Source organism: Protopterus annectens, chromosome 8.part0 (assembly GCF_019279795.1).
Source record: "Protopterus annectens isolate FY-2018-M chromosome 8.part0, PAN1.0, whole genome shotgun sequence".
Taxonomy (NCBI): domain Eukaryota; kingdom Metazoa; phylum Chordata; order Ceratodontiformes; family Protopteridae; genus Protopterus; species Protopterus annectens.
The window spans coordinates 1,441,639,648-1,441,657,657 of record NC_056741.1 but is presented as its reverse complement, the minus strand read 5'-3'; the positions used below and the strand labels follow the sequence as shown (position 1 = coordinate 1,441,657,657).

The 18,010-nt window shown below is 37.4% G+C and overlaps 1 protein-coding gene across 1 annotated transcript in view; it reads left to right on the top strand.

The window, feature by feature from the left end:
• UBASH3B (ubiquitin associated and SH3 domain containing B) overlaps positions 1-18,010 on the top strand; it is a 777,613-nt gene that overhangs the window by 730,425 nt on the left and 29,178 nt on the right. The window contains exons 10-12 of the mRNA XM_044081039.1: positions 4,691-4,783; positions 5,939-6,083; positions 14,033-14,139. Coding sequence (XP_043936974.1) covers positions 4,691-4,783; positions 5,939-6,083; positions 14,033-14,139 — 345 coding nt within the window. The remainder of the gene's footprint in view (positions 1-4,690; positions 4,784-5,938; positions 6,084-14,032; positions 14,140-18,010) is intronic.

The window sequence follows — 18,010 nt, the reverse complement described above, 5'->3', positions numbered from 1 at the left end:
AGGAACTTTAGTGTGGCATGTCATGGCAATGGGGTATAATATTAAAAGGCTTGATGGTAGATATAGCCTTGGAGATGACAAGCAATGTTGGATGTAAGTGAAGATACACTTCCTATAGTATTGGTGCACTCTAGGGTGGTAATTCATCTGTACTGAAAAGATCTCTTGGTCACTATTGAATGACTGCTTGATAAGCTATGGAGTTTTGAAGAGTGACAAAGTGGTTCTTTTGTCATCAAAGATGATTTTTTAGACAGGTTTTACAACTGTTTCTAGGACTAGAATGATTATTGATTTTTGATTATATGCCATGATCTCCACACTTGATCTCTTTGCTGCATTACTTGTTTTATTTGTGGTTTCAGCAAAGTCAGAGGGTTGAATTTAGATCTTACCTTTCTGAGTGATGCAGGTGAATTAAGTATGTTAGGAAGACAGAGTTTAATTCATTAACAGCTTGGTCTAGAGGGAAGTATTTATGGCATGACCAGTCACAATGTGAAAGGTGGGATATAAAGGTGGTAGAGTCAAAGTTCTTTAAATTCCTAATGTGTTTTTAAAGGACAAGTTTTTGCACATAGTTATGTTGACATAGGGCAAAAATGGGATGCTGGTCACTTAGAGTGTCTTGATTCAGTTATTTTTTCCTGGAGTGTTTAAAATCTAATTGAGAGTGCTATATTTCAGTTGATTTTTGGCATCTGGTTGGTGATGTGATGAGTTGTGAAAGGGCAGGTAGATTGATATTGGTGGGTGAGGAATTGTTATTAATAATCACAATGAGATTTGAGGTTACCCATAATGAGGGCTTCTGGAGTTATGTTCTAAGCCAATATAGGATGTTTTGTTTTAGAGAGGGGCTACTGTTAGATGTAACATATAAAGAAATTAGGGATATTTTTTCTAATTAAGTTTTAGCAGGCAGGTACATATTTCTGCATTTGAAAGTGTAGGTAGTTTGTATAAATAATGTATGATGATTGGGTGGTAAGAATAAAATAAGACTATCCTCCACCTCTTTTACCTGTGTGGACATAATGGGTATGAACCTATGAACCTCTATGAATTGCACTATGAACAAATGCAGTCAGTTTCTCCAAGAACTAGTTTGTTCAGTACAGTTAAACTGCACGTTAACCTTGCTTACATTTTGTTTATTGGTAAGGGAGCATGAATCATGGCATTTCTTTCAGCTTGCATTTAAAGTATGCAGTAATTTTGCAGTGTATGTCTATCACAAATGTAACAGATTTATCCCTGCTAGTGAGATACTCCCTTAATTATTTTAATATGCAAGAAAATAAAGTACTGGGCAACAGCTAAATGATTGTTAGAAAGGTAGCAGTCACTGTTATTACATGCCTTATTTTAATAGTAGACAACTTGTGGAAGGCTTTGCAAGTTTCGCAGTAGGCAGAAGGTTAATTTGTTTTCTTTTTGATTGAATTTGGGAAGCCCAGTGTTCTGTGTCATGTGGCTTGGGATATTGCTTAAGAAAGGACCTACCAGTTAAAAATAAACAGTAGCTTTTCTTGAAGTATCTATATTAAGGAAGTAATTATCATTGAAAAATTTTCAGGTGAGCTGCTTTAGTGGTGGTGACTGTGCTGGACAATTCCATAACATGGATATTATTTGAAAATTCATACCTCTCAACTGTCCAGATTTTCACAGAATGTCCAGATTTTTGCCTGATATTCTGGTCTGTTCCCTATAAAATTTGTGGTTTTCTGGATTTTTGTGTCAAATTAGTAAAGACTGAATTAATTAAATAATGACAGTTATTTGAGTTTCAGACTTCATATCCTTCAGAAAATGAAATTAAACACAGTATTTTTTATTCTAGCAACTTTCTAAGTTAATAAGAGCAATATTTAAAAATTGCCTCTATTTTTGGGGCTTAGTCCCTCCATTAGTTTTGTCTTTGTCCAGATTTTTTTTTGTGCTAAGAGTTTGAAAGCTATGTCTGAAGTCAGGTGGAAATCAGACTTTAAGCACAAATACTGAATTTTACCACAGCCACTTTAAAGATCAACCAAAACTTATTAAATGTCTACAACTATAGACAGAGTGATGGGGTGATTAGCATGTAGAATTCTGTTGAATTTTTTGCAGTGGAAGTTTGTATTTTAACAAAGATGCTGAAGAGAAGTGGACTGTAGACAGGCACTTGTACATTGGTACTAAGGGGCTGAAGAGAAGTGGACTGTGGACAGACACTTATACATTGGTGCTAAGGGGCTGAAGAGAAGTGGACTGTGGACAGGTACTTGTACATTGGTGCTAAGGGGCTGAAGAGAAGTGGACTGTGGACAGACACATACATTGGTGCTAAGGGGCTGAAGAGAAGTGGACTGTGGACAGACACTTGTACATTGGTGCTAAGGGGCTGAAGAGAAGTGGACTGTAGACAGACACTTGTACATTGGTACTAAGGGGCTGAAGAGAAGTGGACTGTGGACAGACACTTATACATTGGTGCTAAGGGGCTGAAGAGAAGTGGACTGTGGACAGGTACTTGTACATTGGTGCTAAGGGGCTGATGAGAAGTGGACTGTGGACAGATACTTGTACATTGGTGCTCAGTATAAGAAGAAGAGTTGTTTTAAACCCATTACAGAGCTGTGAGGTCATGACACCGCTTGTTTATACAGGCTAATGTAGAAAGTAAATTCATGGCACCACAGAAATTAGATTAAGTATAAAAACAGGATACAAAAAAAACATCTTTGACTTTTTGTTTCATTAAACTGCAGGAAGGCAATTTCATTGCTACATCCAGTTTTAAACTACATATGCATGAGGAAAGGATATGCTGTATTTGAAATTGGTCTTTAGCACTTGCTAGTGCATATATGTTCTAATATTTGACGTGTGGATGATGAGATTGAAGTGGAGATGAATGCATTTTAGGAAGATGAGATTCCACCTTTTACATTGGAATGACTGTAGCCTTTTCCCAGAATTGATAGATATTGCAGAACCTTATTTAGTGTTTGGAAAGAACTGGAAGTAAGTTGTAGGATAGTTTGGGAATTAGTGATATTCTGCTGTAGGATTATTTGTAACAGGTGAAGGTCATTTAAGCTTTGGATGTTTCCAGATGAAATTACTGGGAATTTATTGTAGTACTAGTGGGTTGTTTGCCATGGGAGAAGAGAACATTTTGCTCTTACCTAGTCATGGGAGTGTATTCCTCAGCAAAGCAGCACTGATACAGTTTACTGAACTTAGCTATAACATCATCGGGAAAGTGGTCTTGTCAGGGTAGTGAGTTAATTGAGTGTTCTTACCAGAATTAAATAACATAAAACAAGTTTGCCAGATTCAAGTTACAATTGCATGTAGATTGTTGAATTTAGAAATGGCTTTTCTTAATGTGAATAATTATAGTTTTGAATGTCTGAAAGCTCATTGTGTAGAAATTGGGTTAACTAGGAACTTTGCACTTGTGGTGTTCTTTCTATGGACTGTTTTGAGTCTGCATAATCTTTTTGTGTGTGAGCCAGGGCATATTTTTAGAGACTATTATGGAATGTTTAAAACATGCTTATTGTTTATGACAGAGAGGAATATCTTTTTAAAAATACTTTGTATTCAGAGCTTACACATTTTTCTTGCCATTCAGATCATTCAAAATGCATAAATGTTTGTACTTCACTGAATTGTGTTGATTAAAAACCTAGAAATTAATGCTTATTTCTTTTATCTTTTTAGATTTTGCATTAAATCATGTCATTTAGTCTCCTAAGTGATTTTTCATGTACAAGTTTGGAAGAAGCTATTTTGTACTTGTGTTAATTTATTCATTATATAGGGGGCTATGATCATAATCACCTTGTCATGTGGTTCATATGTTTATGTCAAGAAATTAACCTCATGAGTTGATCAAAGAGAAGCTCTCAGGAGGTGTGTCTTGACATCTGTGTTGAAAACCTATACGAATTAGTTATAATGTGAGAAAGCACATCATAATGCTATGTGATACAGAAAAATGAACTGCCCTGCTATACAATTAGCTACAGGAAAAAGAAGAAAGTGCTAAAATCCCAAATCTCCAAACTGTTATTGTAAATGCTTTAACACAGTCAAAAAACTCAGATGTGAACACTCCAAGGACCACACATTGTTGTGTTATCGTGACTTGTGGCTAAATAAAGGATTTATAGCTCTAGAGAATGTGGTGGTTCTTGGAGTGCTCACATTTGAGTTGTTTGACTGTTTACACTGCATTGAGCACTTTTACATCTCTCAGTTTTTGGTAAATGCTGTAACACACTTAGTGCTACAACATGGGCAGCCTACAGTTTTAAAAGCTGTTAGATGCTCCACACTTTTGTCTGTGTGGATTGGTGAAATGCATTACAACTTTTATAGCTGTAAAAGTAGTTCTGATGCTGTTAACTGGTGGTATAAGTGCTTGCTGCAGACTTGATCATAACCAAAGTTATGCACCTTTGAAAGTTGTTCTGCAGCACTGTATAACTGCTTTATCTTTCTTCCAGTTTTGGAACATAATTAGTATTCTCAATTTATTACAGTACTGTTATTTCCACCTTTCATTTCACATAGTTACTGTACATTATAATCTTAAACATTTGCAAAGCTATATTTCTTTAAATATGATTATGATTATTTACTTTCCTGTTACATGAGTTTGTGTTGACGGCTTGATTTAAAACTGTTTCAGGTGAAGCACTTTTAGAAAGCAATACTGCTATCGACTACATTTACTGTTCTCCTTCACTGCGTTGTGTACAGACTGCTGCTGGCATTCTTAAAGGTAAGCAAAGAATCTTTATGATGTGTTTTCCGTTATCCTGAATCCACAGCTATTCACTTAGAACACCCTTTCATAAATTCTGAAACTTGTTCATTGACTAAACCTTGCAAGATCTTTGGCCTGCATCATATACTTTACTAACATCAAATTTATTTAGCTTGTCTTGAATGTCACTGGGATAGATTAATTTGCAACTTTAGTAAGATGTAAAGGTGACTATTCTTCAGTCTTTACTGTTTATGGGTATTTGTCCTATTAGCCTGAGATAGTGATTATGAAATGCTTTCTCACTCTGGTACTAGTCTGGGATTTTGCTCACCTACATTCAGTGGTGTAATGCAACACTGCCTTGGCTGGTTGCAACTTATGCTCAGTTGTTGACCATGAGGATCACAAGCCAGGTTACTGGATAGAGCAGTAAGTGATCAAGGGTCATCTGTGCTTTCATGGGTGAGATGGAGAGTGGGATAGTGTAGGATGAGGAGCCGCAGTGCCTTTTTTTTAAGAGAATAAGAGGATTGCACTAGCAGTATTAATTTGTCAGTAAGTGCTTAACAAGATGCACTATTGCCACATGAATGAGAGCATGATGTCCAACTTGCATACACAATGTGTTACAAGCATGCATCACTGCATAGCTCTGCATTCTGTCATAGGTGCAGTCTAAAACAGTTTACCAGTCCTTGCAATATGATTACCCAGACAACCATTTCAACTCTGACCCCATAATTTTCTGGGACTTGATCTGAGGGTGCTGTAAGGAGCCCTTTCTCTTAATGTGGAGGCCTGTCTTGGCTAAGGTTGTCTCAACCTGAATCTAATAAAGGATGTATTGAGTAGGGCAAGGGTTGTATGGGATGTAAGGCCCAGACTGGATCAAAGGTCACCTATTGTGATAGGTGGATCTTGCCTCTAGCTTGATATTCTGTTTATTTTTAACAAAGTGAGACTTATGAAATGGGGAAACTGCATAAGCGATAACCTCCACACTGCCCAAACCAAAGTCATCCATTTCCAGGATGTAAGTGCCATGTTGCCAGTCTGCATGCAGGCCTTGTTGCAGGTCTGCATGTGAGGCTTGGAAGTTTGTGCCACCGGCATGTGTTGATTGCTACTGCATCCATAGCTTATATTCTTGTGAATCTCTTCTCCTAGGTTTACAGCAAGAAAATAAGCTGAAGATGCGAATAGAGCCTGGTTTGTTTGAGTGGACTAAGTGGGTATCTGGCAATGTGTTACCTGCCTGGTTGCCAGTAACAGAGTTAGCCGCTGCAAACTTTGTTGTTGATACAACCTACAGGTAAGTAAAAAATGACTGACTCCAATTACTAATTTGCATCTTATTTGTCTGGACATTGTATAACTTCAGGCAGGACAACTTACTGTCTAAGCGTAGCCTCACAGTTTGTAGACCTGAACGAATGGCAATATTTATCAACTGTCTGACAAATTCTGAGTTTTGGTAGGAGGGGGACCAAGGAGGTGAGTAGTAGATGGCGAGATCAATTCATGGTGTGAGGAGAAATAGCAAATGTTAACAGTCACCTGTGAATGCAAACAACACTGGTTCATAGTGACACTTTCTCTGTCAAGTTAGAGTGACACATGAAATATTTAAAAAAAAAGGGTTCTGATACCTTCCCAACCCCATTGTTAGATAGACAGAGAGGTCAAATAGAATGAACATGGGGTAACACCAAGCTTCTTACCAAATGTATTCTATACCCTAAGGTGATGAGCTTTCCCACCCACTTATCTAACATCTTTCCCATCATTTTTTGGCAGTCTTCCAGTTTCTTCCCCAGTTTATGTATTTTCTTATATCTGGATTCCAAGATACCCCCTTTCTGCATTTGGTAGTTCTGAACTCTTCCCCCTTCAAGAGAACAACTGTTTTATTAGAATGCAGCTTCAAACCTGATTCCTCTATGAACTTATATAAGAATTTCAAACTTTCTGGTAGTTGTTGACTCGCATTTAACATTTATGATATAGGCATCCATAAATAGAAAAACAAGACTCTTATTTCCCTTGTCCACACACATCTATCCCCTTCTCTGCACTAGATACTCCATTACAAACAAAAATAATCAAAGTGACAAGGGACAACCCTATCAATTTACACATCTATTTCTACACGGTCAGATAAAGCACTATTTATGAAAAATCTCAAACATGGGTCTCTCTGTAAATCTTCAACCCCTTCTAGCCAACACCCCTTTGCTATTACGTCCTGTATGACTTTCTCTGTATATTTCCATGAGATGTAATCAGAAGTTGTCCACTGAGCTGAATCAATAACAACACATATTGCCTTTGCGACTCTTTTTTAACAATGCCACTGACAACCCTTAAAGATGCCACAGTAATTCAGATGTAACATATCAACCATAACCATTAACTCTTGAGCCAGGTGGCATGACCATGCTTGTTTCAGTTGACCTTTACAGGACCAAGTGCATAACCCAAGCTACCTTGGACCTGGTGGCAAACACTTTTAATTCTTCCTTTCCAACTCAAATACCCCTTGATATGATCACCGGTCAAATTGAGGCAAACTGAAGCTGAGCACCAATAGGGTGAAAACAAGGGAGGGTGAAGCCATAAGACCACTGCCTGAATCTTTGCCATGATGGTTGGATGAGAGGGCTACCAAACCAGCGAATAATCTGCAGAGTGGCACTGCACAACTCACTTAAATTAGATGAGCCATAGGCACAACCCCCAAGACTCATGCTTGCAGACAATGCAACTTATGGGTAAGTCACCCTTATCTGTATGTCTATGACAATGACCCCAGCTTTCCACTGGCATTCTCTCTTAGCCCAGTCAATGAAATCAACCCCCTGAAGAGTGCCCATTTACAAAACCCTATTAATATGGGTACAACTTTTCCAACCTACCTTTATTACTCTCACAGATAATTTTGCAACTACACTACTCAAGGTTGTTAGTCTGTAATTATTTTATGTTCCCTATACCACTTTTGTTGATTTAGATTAATTGCAGTAGATTCCCGTATTGAAGTCGGCATCCTACAATCTTTCAGTATCTTACTGAAGATTTTGGTCAATGCAACACTTATTTGTATACTCAGTTTCTTATAAAAATCAATAGGGAGGTTATTAGGACCACAACCTTACGCTCCTTATATCTTCTTATTTTGCCTCACTGTACCTCTTTCCTCCATGAACCTACATCTCCAGGTTGCCTTTATTCCATCCCTGTCCTTTAGTTTTACCTCTGCCTGTTGCCTTCTGTCTTACCTTACTATCTCAGTCACCAACTCTTACATACTCCGCTTCTGCAATTTTTTAATGGCTTATTTTCTACCGCCAGCCCTTTAAATCACATCTTGCCACCTCCCAGTTTAGCCTTATTGTGGCTTGGTTTGTTACGTTTTGTTCTGCACACTTTATGGTTAGCATTTCCTCATTGTCTGCCTGTCAATTAGGAGTCAGTCAGTCTACTTACCTAGTGTTTTTTTTATCTCTCAGGAAAGTAAAAGTGCCTTTCTTATGGATCCAGCTTCTGCCCAACATCAACAACTCCCAGTTTTCACATTCCTGCCTTCACCTTATTTGGCTTTTTTGTGGAACTCTACTGTCCCAAATAGTCTATCCTTTCTAGAACTGAGTACTACTTTAAAATACCCTTCAACAATCAGACAAATCTCCACCTCTCTGTTTTCATTAACATGATTTAACCATTGTCTGAACATCACTGGTTCATCTCTACTCCAGCTGTAGAAAAACTACTTAACACTTTGCCATGTCTCCCTTCTCCCATTTTGTGATCAGCAGTCTCTCTCTTTTATTCTTCACCTTTTCTTTCCTACATCATTCCTCTCCAGTCGTTCCTAGAATACCTGCCACATCAGAATGCTTTCCTGTCCACATTAACCCTTTACTGTCACAATGCTACATTTCCTCCACACCAAGCTTGAGTTCTTAGGTGAAAATTGTATCTAAATCCTTACTTATCTTACATCTCCCTCTTTGAATATACATATTGACTCTGCCCACATTCTAGGTCCCTAGAATGTTCCTTTTCCCATTCTCTCCCTTTCCTCACCTCTGGACATAAGCCTAGCAGCCTTTAAGTCAACCTCCTGGACTGAGCAATGCTCTCCTTCACCGATAACAATATAGTGTTTGCTTGCAAGTCGGCTGAATCGGCAGGCAGTCAGCTCTGCATCTACATGCTGTATAAAGGCGGGCAGCTCTACATCTACATTCTGTATAAATGCAGTCAGCTGTGCATCTACATTCTGTATAAATGCAGTCAGCTGTGCATCTGCATGCTGTATAAATGCAGTCAGCTGTGCATCTACATTCTGTATAAATGCAGTCATCTCTGCATCTACATGCTGTATAAAGACAGTCAGCTCTGCATCTACATTCTGTATAAATGCAGTCAGCTGTGCATCTGCATGCTGTATAAAGGCAGCCAGCTGTGCATCTACATGCTGTATAAATGCAGACAGCATTGCATCTGCATGCTGTATAAAGGCAGTCAGCTATGCATCCACATGCTGTATAAAGTGCAATAGGTAGTAACTTGATTCATTTCCGGCAGCTGCTGCTTATTGCCCTTAATATATTTTATTATGTTGCCAAATGTCTAGGTCAGCTCCACTTTATAAAGGGGGTGCCAATATCATTCTTTCCAGATTCAGATTATTGCTCTGCTCCCCCTACAAGCTTTTTTAAAAGGATCTCACTCACAGCTAATGATTTATCTATTATGTGACTGTGTACTCTGTTTCTCATAGCAAGACTTCACATCCAAGTGTGATGTTGAAACAACCTTGCTTTCAGTTACCAGTTATGCCTGGTCTAAGCTGAACAACAATACAATTGTTGTATGTCTCATCCTTTCTAAAAGTTTCAGTACTCTAATAAATAATTTACTTTATTGTTTGTATCTTCTAATTGCCTGTTGATTGGTTCTACATGTATGTATCTAGCAAAAAAACCCAGTCGACCAATGTGTGGTACAAAGTGCTGTAGTGGGGCCACTGCTATTTTCCATTTCTGTTATAAATACTGTCTGCAGATTTACTCTTTTTTTCTTCTCATAAGGTATGATTATGACTTTACTTCACATTGTCATTCTTAACTCCCATTCTGCAGTCCACTGTCATTATCCCTAACTCAGAATATTGTCATTTACTTAACTCTGATAGTGGCTTTGGGAGCCTCACTTGCTACTCTGTATATCTAAATATAAGTGCATGCTTTTCCCTATTGGATGCCCTCCTTCACTAGAGATAGACAAATGAGACGCAAGCTTTAAAATCCCTACTCTGGGCCAGTAATGAAGGAGCCTCAATCTTCACCACTGACACTGGAGAGAGGGACATTCACTTGGAATATAAATGGATACACTCAGTATTTCTGGATGAAGAACTTTCTGCATCAAGCTCATTTTCCCTTAAGAGCACACAGCCTGGGGTCTGGATTTCTCTATATCTGTCTCTCCTCAGGTCCCCAGTTAGGCTGTCTACTGGCACAGTTTTGTTCAGCACCCTCTCTGTGAAACCAGTGCTTCAAGTCTCTGCTCCCTGTAGCTGACACACACACTTTGAGATTTAATTTTCACACACACACACACACACACACACACACACACACACACACACACACACACACACACACACACACACACACACACACACGCACATGCACACGCACACACACACACACACACACACACACACACACACACACACACACACACACACACACACACACACACACACACACACACACAGACACCTGGGAAAGGCTGGCACAGATTACCTGCTCTGCCAACTATGCCCAGACTATAAGGTAGATTCACTGCCACCAGTCAGTTACTATAAGGCTCTTAAAAGGGTATCAAATTATGCTGAGTGAAGTTAATATTACTACAAGTGGTAATATTGGTCAAACAGCCAGGCTTCAGGAGTGGCCACAGTTATGTTATCACCAAATAAATATATGCAAATACTCTCAGAACTTAAATATTTTTCTAAAAGGACCAGCCACAAATAGAAGTTTAAATATATTTAATAATAAATAATAAAAGAACATGAAAGCACAAAATGTATATTTACAGTAAACATCAGAGTTTCATGCACTGGACATATTAAAAATATCACGGCTAGAAAGATTCACACAGTTACAGGAAAACAATGCTTGACTATTCTCACTATACTTTCCTAATTGATTTAGAGAATTACTATACCTGGTCACATACTAGCGCAAGGCAAGATGAAGTGGGTGAGTGGTCCTTGTTGTCAGATCTAAGACAGATTACAGAATACTGAGAGCAATCTCCTACTAATATCTAAATATTATTTCTGGCTTACAGAATAACATCACACATATCAGGTCATCTGCCTCTGCTTTGTGCACTAGCCCCCATCACTAGAAGCTGCCAGGGTTTACCAGATATGTGCTACAGTACACACTAGACCTTTAGCTAAGTTTTATTAACGCATCTGGAAGTCATAAAACAATAAAACCATTCCACTCTTCCTACAGGGACTACAACCTATTCTGCAGTACAGAAATTGCATCTCTGGCTCCATTCAAAACTGTGGGATAACATTTTTATGACTTAACCCATAAAGTAATTAATTTCAGATATATTTTAAAGTTGGCTGGACTGAGAATAACCTCTTGACTTCCAATATCCTCTGTTAAAACATATATATTTACTTTAGTTACAATAATGCATATACATTTCTTTTCTTTCCAGCAGGGCACACTGTTGATACATTTTAACACAAACAGCTTTACAAATATATTTTTCAATACAAGCATCTGTACAAATCAGTTTGATATACAAATGACATATAATTCCTTACAAAATTCCAGCTAGGTGTGCTAGCATATGTTACACATCCACTGCCCTACTTCTCCTGACATGGCTGGCAGTACCTCCTGTCATCACACGAGCTTCTCCAGATCATACATTTTGATGGATTATCCCTTGAAGTTACCCCTTATACAAACACCTTAGTTGTATGACTCCATATTGAAATCTCAAGACTTGAATTACTGTGACCCGAGATACCAAAAAATATGACTGAAAATGTAAGACAAGTGTGGCTATCAGACAACAATCTTTTCCTTTAAATGCGTTTCACCTGCACTGCTTTGAAGTAGGGAAGAAGCATTCCATACCCCCAAACTTGTATACCAAGTTCACACCTAAAAGAAAAAAGAATATTTTGAGAGATAACAGTCTTGGATTTCATATATGAAAGTCCAGATTTTCAGCCATTCGGTCTCCATGTTTCAGGACTCAGAAATGGAAGATCTGTGATTTTAAATAATTACTTAGTTGTGATGTTAGATGAGGTTCTGCAATTGAAACTTCCACCTGAAAGTCTCAGTTCCAAAATGTGAGCCACCTGAAGTGAAATCCTTCATCAACAGTGAAACAGAAGTAACAACACTAGCATTTTCCTCCCTCAGTGTACACATACCTTATGGACGTATTCTCTTTACAGCATTTTGCACAGCAGCTGTGGCTAAGCTATAGCTATGTTACCATAAAATGGCACCGTTTGCAATTAGTGTGTCTTTCTGTTCATCACTGCCTATCACTTAATATAGTATAATGGCTCTGTCTAACCCACAGGGTACATCTTACTCAATTTATACTTGACCAAAGACTATTTATAGAACTCTTCCATTTTCCCCAAAATCTTTAGTAAAGTATCAAGCTTTTACTTAAAGCCCCTTATTCAAGAGAGACTTGTTTCCTTTTATGTAATTATGTGCAAAAAAGTAATTTGTGAGTGAACAGCAAGGTTTGGGAGGTTGGGATAATGGTTAAAGTGTTACTTTACAAACACAAAGTGCAGGGTTTGATTCTCAGTTAGCCCTGTACTAATCTATGAACATATGAGCTTATGAACAGCTATGCTTATTACATATCTAAAACATATACTTCTTAAATCAAACTATTCTAAAGCATCTCCAGTCATAAAACCTGTCCTTGCAGGATAACATAATTCATGACATCATAGCATATCACATCCTTCTGACTAACCTTTTATAGGTATTCATTACTGCACCCCTTCTCTAGTCATATTATCATTCACTATTTGTTTACTGTTCTACCAGTAAATCAGTATCACATTTCTCCATCTGCTTCTTACAATCTACTGTGCCTCTTTTTTCTGCTCCTGTCTGTCAGAAGATAGTACCATACACCACTGCCATATATCAGCCCACCCTGGTACACAACCCTTGCCTCTGACCTGTAATAATCATGTAAACTTTCTCTCTCTTCTTCCACCCAGTGCGACCCCCTCTCCATCCTTCTCACACTCACAATAATCTCCTTCCTTTGCCTTTCATCATGCACCCCCCCCACCCCATGATAACCCAGCACTTCTTAATTGGTTTCCCTGTTTAACATTCTAAGTTTTTTATTTACTCTAAAGTCAGCATGATAGCATTTTGATCTTCCAGATGTTCTGTGTTACCACTGTGTGTCAATGCAAAGTACAACTTGTAGGGTAATGCTCCGCCTAATGGACAACTGAGTTCCTATACTGTTGTACACTTGCTCTATAAATATTGTGATCCGAACTGCACCCTATGTACTGTTACTAATTCTTCTGTGAATGTACCTTGTAGTTAATGTTCATTTTCTGAAGCTTTTTTTCTGATCATCCTCTCTAAATGAGTACTACCTGGCTGGACATTATCAAAACCAATTAAACACATTTGTAAAATATGTATGTATGTATGGAAGAATAAAACATACATATGTACACATTCAACTGTTTTAATTGATTGCTTCTAGATGTAAGAATATACATTACTGTCAAGGAAAATATTACAAGGGACTGTATTCTTTTACTGTCAAAAATGACCTGATCACCAAAATGGTGCTAGCCACATATGATAGTGTCAACAATCAGGCAACTAGGAACCTTTTATTCAGATTTTAGCATGATAGCTAGCATTTGATTGCATTCCAGCAGCATTCATTTTACCACTGTTAAAAAAAATATGTTGCTTCAGTGTTAACTTATATATTTTTTCAGTTATTTAACAACACTTAGTAGTTTAATAAATTAATTACCATAACTTATTTAGTAAAATGACTTCATTGCTCACAGAACTGATGCAAGTTGCATGTGTGCCAGGTGCAGCTCAGAAATGAAAATGACTCATTATAATGTCTCATTTTGTCTATAGCACCACCTAATGTTTGCATTATTTCTGTAACTCTTTATAGACCTCATATACCAGTCAGCAAACTTGTGGTTTCTGAATCCTATGAAACGTACATCAATAGAAGTTGTCAAGTTACAAAAGAAATTTTGAGTGAATGTAAAAACCAAGGTATGTGTATATATAAAGAGAAATATGTTTACATGCATAGCAGTTTTACCAGTGTTGCTCATGAAATTTAGTGTACGTGTTTTACTGTGGTATCCGCTGAACCCACATCAAATGTTAGTGGTATTAGACTGACATTCACATTTTGTTTGTTCTGCTCTTTGGAAAGAAACAGGAAACCTATATTTATTCTGCGCACTTAATGGTACTTTTGCTGGAAGCTTTAAACCACAACATGTTTGTGTTCCAGAGAAAGGGAGCTCCCTGAATATTGCTGTATTTATTTCCTGCATTTCGTTTCTTTCAGGCCATTACTTATATGTTGGTGCATGTCATAATATGGCTAAATATGCAGAAAGTGAAGGGTATATTCAAGTACTTTAAATAATCAGATTCCTCAGAGATAAAGCTAAGCAGGGTACCAGCGTCCTCTGAAAGGCATTGTGTGATTAGTGTTTATGAAAAAAAAAACAACACAGCAAAGTCAGCTGTCCTGATAACAGGAATATGGTTCCTACAATATCTAGATTTATAATGTAACTATGACTGTGTCATCGAATCACACCAGAGCTCTTGGACAAAAGCCAAAAAAGAGATGCTTATATCTAACGGGGCTAGGTAATTTAGCAAAGACTAAACAACAGTATAATGTGTTTTAAAATCTTTATTGGCTGCAAAAAGCCAAAGAGTATGTTTTGCTTTCTGCTCTTCAGTTGACCTTACTGTTATTTAGGTGATGCAGTTTACATGAGGAGCAAGACTGGCTAAAACTAGAATTACTTCTGGATCTTTGTGCCAAATAATATACTTGTTGAGCACTGTTCACATTTATATTTATAAGATGAACAAAATGGAACTTACCCATGTTAATGTGTATGGTGAATCACTCTGTGGATTGAAATGCACGTACTGTGAAATAATGCTAAATGATCAAACTGATTAGTAAGTAAAAATTTAAAAGGGGTTACAGGCTAGCTTCTTTGTTATTGACCTCAGTAATTTGAACTTTACTACAGTGCATGCCAGTTTGTGTACCCTATGTAACCTTAGAAACTTTATTAGCATCCTTTTATGCCCATGCATTGCATGAGAATGCAGGTCTTAAGTTCTTTGGAACAATTTAGTCATAATTAACTAAAGTAAACTATAGTAACTTATAAACATTTTCTCCTGTTCCAGTCGTGTCCTTGATTCTATTTATAACCTATTATACTAGAATGTTTGAAACACACTGAGATTGGAATCTAAGCCAGTTATTAAATGAAGCAATGACCTCATTAAATTCCTCTTCTGATTCTATAATTATGAATAAGTAAGAAAAATGCAGTCAAATTGCTTTCCTGCTCTTGTATTATATTCTGTGCAGTATCAGAAGAAAGCTTTTAATCATATCATACTGTCTTTATAAACATAATGTGACATTTTTGTCATCAAACCCCAGTTTTTGGTCAATACAATAACAATTGTTATCATTTATAGCAGTCTATAGGGTCCTGGATTAGTATGTTCCTTGTAGTCATGTACATACTTTTCTGAAGCCTAGGTGGACAGATTTCTGGATAAAAAAGAAATTTCAAGGTATAGGATGTGATATATTGAACTATGCTGTTCATTTATTGAGCATCAGATCCTGCTGTTATTGGTCAATATATTTATTTCCCTACCACAAAGATGAGATCTGATTGGAAATCAGACATCACCCAGGCAGCCACTAAGAGGTACTGATGCTCTCCCTAATTTTCTTGCTTAGTGAGTTGATGTACATGTTTGCCAAAGCAAAGGCCTTGTTCTCTCTTTGTAGAAACACATGCATGCTTCTTCATACCTGCAATGATGGATACAGCATATGTGAATTGCTTAACTAAGCAATGTGTCCATTCTGATCCATAAACTGCATACTGTAGCATCCAGCCTCCACCTTGTATCAGTGTGGCAAATGGCCTAATACCCCCCTCCCCAGTGTGGCAGATGGCCTAGTACCCTCCCTCCCCAGGGCAGCTCAGCCGACATTGGCTACTTATTCCTACTCTTCCTTTCCAGCTCCTCCAGCCGCCAGTCATAGTCCATCATGGGTCATCTTAGTCAAATCATAGCTTTATCCCTCTATGCAGTAGAGCTGTTCTGATCATTCATATTGATATAAATTGGTTTAGATAATTTTGTGTAAGTAATCCCATTGAATACTTTTACCAGAGTAAATTAGTCTGTGTACAGTCAACCCTTGTATGTGTCTGCAGTAACTTTCCAAAACTGAGAAAAAAGGCTCAGCAAACAGTATCCATCCTTGACGAATCTCATATCCTGAAAGCATAGATCATTATTCTATCTGTAAATTTACATAAAATACATGCCAAGCTGATGGATCTGCAGTTATTGGGATTTGATATGGGCTCCCCCTTGGCATTGGAACAGTTGTTGCTTGCTATCAAAGTGTAAGGAGTACCCTGTTTGAATATGTTTGCTTGTGAATATTAACAAGAACATAAGTTCCTCCTTATACTGCAGACTGCGCTACCTGGAATGTTATCTGGTCCCTCAGACCCCAGTAATCCTGACTTTATTTAACCCTACCTCCACCATTTTTATGGAGATTGAGACATAACATTTGCAAGACATATTTTGATCCTTCTTGTTGTTAGTTTATATAAAGTTGTTCTTAAATTTCTTATCCAAAATATTGTATATGTGTATTTGCTCATAGAAGTTATGATTATTAATGAATAAAGTACTGCATGGCTGATTTTTAAGCTGGCTTTTCTTGATTTAGCTATAAAATATTTTACTGTTATCCTCAAGTTTAAATGATAAAGTGAATTCATTTTCAGTTTTAGATTTTATTTTTGATGTTTTTGCTCTTCATTCCTGTAATTTATTTAATTTCAGTTACAACAAGATTCAGATCTTCAAATGTCCACATTTTTTAGCGCTGATACTGACGTGATCTCTCATTTTATGCTCGATTTCCCCAAGTGTTTTGTCTCAAGTGCTAGTGTATACCTTAAATATAGAGTAATAAAATAATTCTTGTTTTGTCTCAGTCCACCAAGAATTAATTTTCCTCCAAAATGACCTAGTTTATATATCACTGGCAGACCATCACGCTACGCCCTGTATTGGAATGTTGGTTGTGTTTGAAAATCCAGTGATGCAAACTCTCCTTTGAAGTCTTCAGTCCCAGTAAGGAATGACCGGCCTGCAGAGTGGCCTGCTAGCCCATCCATATTCTATTGGCCAGCTGGATGAGAGCTTGTACAACTCTTTGCCCACATGGAAGTTTAGCTATGAAATATGCGTAGAAAGGGAAAGTGTATATTTCATCTGATGTTATGTTCTCTTACATTTTTGCTGTGTAAAAGAACTTCATTTGGCTCACATTTTTGAGAATAGCTAATCCCTGCGTACTATATGGATAGTTTTCTGTGTTTTTTTTACCCTGTTTGTGGACACCTTTGTGGATAAGTTAAATATAATGAATTCATCTTGGCTGTGCACTTCCCACTTGGTTAAAGAAGTTAATCTTGTATACCCCAGTGTACAAATCATATGATACAGAACAGCAGTCTGTGATGTGTTATTTAGAACGATGATTACATAATTTAAATAGCTGAAAATCATAACGTCTGAAATAAATCTGCTTCAGGTGATGGCATCTGAAGTAACTATATAGGTAAGCATACCATGCAAAAATAATAGTTTGCGTTATATTGAAATTTTATGAGGGAATTTAGGACTTGTATATGACTCCATGATAGAGTTTGTATAATCAGGAGGAGGCATAACATGTATTTTATTTAAACCCCTTTTAAAATTAAGAGTGAGCTCAGCCATTTTGTGTTACATTATGTAGGACTGTGTTCTGGGTACTGTAAATCAA